Source organism: Borostomias antarcticus (assembly GCF_949987555.1).
Source record: "Borostomias antarcticus genome assembly, chromosome: 20".
NCBI lineage: Eukaryota > Metazoa > Chordata > Actinopteri > Stomiiformes > Stomiidae > Borostomias > Borostomias antarcticus.
This window is the reverse complement of record NC_140253.1, coordinates 1547165-1549688: the sequence shown is the minus strand read 5'-3', so window position 1 is coordinate 1549688 and position 2524 is coordinate 1547165. Positions and strand designations below refer to the sequence as shown.

The 2524-nt window shown below is 45.4% G+C and overlaps 1 protein-coding gene across 1 annotated transcript; it reads right to left on the bottom strand.

The window, feature by feature from the left end:
* Positions 1-369: 369 nt before the first annotated feature.
* LOC311322352 (uncharacterized protein) lies at positions 370-1511 on the bottom strand (the record flags this gene model as incomplete). Its single annotated transcript, XM_084454419.1, has 2 exons — positions 370-1278; positions 1389-1511. The coding sequence occupies 2 exons, from the start codon at positions 1509-1511 to the stop codon at positions 550-552; spliced, it is 852 nt and encodes a 283-aa protein (XP_084310545.1). The 3' UTR covers positions 370-549.
* Between the last annotated feature and the right edge of the window lie 1013 nt (positions 1512-2524).

Genomic DNA, 2524 nt, shown 5'->3' with positions numbered 1-2524 from the left:
AGTTTGTGTTTGTATGCTCTGATAAAATGTTAACAAAAAAACAAAGAAAAAAAGGTTTATATTGTAAGTCAAACCAAACAATGGCGACCCAACTAAAATGATGTGGATCGCAGGGGGGTCCCATCATAATTGTATATACTGTAAAACAGCAGGGCAGGTTTGGAGAAAGATGAATACTACATATTATTAACTCATTCTTAAACAACAGGACAGTAACATTCAAATGAATCTTGAACAGATCTAAACAAATCCTGGGATCAATCTTGTTGTAAACAGCAAATATTTTACTAGTATTTACCTTCTTCTGCCTAATGCGACTTTGGGTTTATTTAAGTTTATTTATTTATTTTTAATCAAACTTTAGTGGGATACGATAACAGAAGTGTCAAGTGAAATGTATAGGTGGAGAAGAGTTGCAACAACAACGTAGAACGGAATTCAACATAGAACAAGCCACTCATAAATAAAATGTTTTTAATTATTCTTCAGAAGGATAGCAGGTGGTAGAGCAGGGTCAGGTTCCAAAGATAACAAAGGGCCCGTATTGTGTCAGGAGGCACAGTCGTCCATGTGTTTCTTCAGGTGGTGCTCCAGCTGGAACAGCTTCCCACAGCGCTCACAGCTGAACAGCTTCACCTCCTCCTCCACGCCACCGCCTGGCCTCCGGTGCGTAGTCTGGTGCCGTCGGCAACTGTCCACGTCCGGGAAACGCTTGAAACATCGGCGACACTTGACCGACTTGCTGGGGTGGTTGTGGGTCAACAGATGGGAGTTGAGGTGGGCAAGTTGGCGGAACATCCGCCCGCAGACTGGGCACTGGAAGGGCTTCTCCCCCGTGTGGACCCTCTTGTGGACCCCCAGGGCCATTTTGTTGCAGAAAACCTTGCTGCAGACATCACAGCGGAAAGCGGGTTGCTGACGGCACTTGCTGCGGACTTGGGCCCTGTACTGGGCCCTGTACTGGGCCCTCTGACTCTGCCTAGAGTACGCGAGGGGGCCTGAGGGGGGTGGTCTTGACTGGGAGGAGGCTCTCTGAAAATCCTGACTTTCTGGTTCTGATTTTATTTCATAGGACTTGCAGTCACTGTCTGGCTTCTGCTGTTGTGATGGTTGTTGCTGCTGCTGCTGTTGTTGTTGTTGTTGTTGTATCAGGATGAAACCCTCAGCGTTGGTCTGGCTCACGAAAGCGTCCACAAAAGGCTCTCCACTCTCAGCTTCTATCTCCAGATCTCCAGGGTCCGGCTGCTCATGTTTCAGATGTTCACAGCTTAACTCCACCTGTATTAGGCAAGACAGAGAAGAGTTTCACAAATGTAAAAAAAACAAACAAGAGATGTTCCTTCATAGTTCTCCTCACAACAGATAATCAGAATGAGGATTCAAGTCACCTTTACAGGAGACAGGAGTGAAGAGTTCAGCTGAATCCCAGGTGGGGGTCCATGGCATTGACAGGTGCATCCGGGCACTCCAACAACCTCGACACCTGAACAGACAGCGCCATTGCCAATCATTCACTGTATTAGACATGGTAGGTGGTTGTTGATTATATATAATAACAAACTTTATTTAAGCAATAAACCACGAGAGGCCGTGTGTTATAGTGATTTTATAACAGCTAGGGGGCGTTGTTAGGCACGACACGAAGCTGGGTGCCTAAAACCCCCCTAGCTGTTATAAAATCACTATAACACACGGCCTCAAGTGGTTTATTGCTTTTATACAACGGTTACTACAGCTATTAGTGTAAAAATAAACACACAGCAATGTAAAATATTAACATTTATTCAAAACGAAGTATCATTCCCTCAATTCCGCCGAGCAAAATAGTTCCCCTAACAAAACAACTACAATGCATTGGATCAAATGGGAGGCGCATTAATACTGGAAATGGAATGATATGCGGTCCCAGGTGTGTGTTACAAAGTATTTTAACACGGCGTCCAGCCAATCAGAGTCAAGAACCAGAACTAACCGTTGTATAAAATAAATTGACTGCTTGGAGAATACAACACTCAGTGCATACTAGGTGCCTGCACGGACCCCAACTAACTCCTAACACAACATTCTACAGTTGGCAGTTGGTGTTAGAATGTTGGAAGTTTAAAATGCAACCGAAAATCCATCCAACCGACGCCAACGGTCACCAACAAACATGGCACACCAACCCAATGCTGTTGGTTGGCCGGTTGGGGCAGTGCGCAGGCACCCAAACGTTACATACCGGCTGCTTCGCTGGATGGGTTTAGTACTTTTCCTTCGCTCCGTCTCTCCTCATCCATTACGAAGAACTGAGATGAATAACGCTCATTGAAGAGCTGGCAGATTTCTTTGACGGCGATTGTGCTAAGCGTTTCCATGACTTTGGAGACCTGGGTTTGAAAGGCCTCTCTAAAGTCCATTAAGGATGCCATCTGAGTGTTATAATATTTCACCCCCAAAAGTCCGTGCGATTATTCCGGTTCTGAAAGTGAAAATGTTCCTCTGCTAGGAGCCCATTCTTCTTCTTTGGGTTTTCACGGCGGCT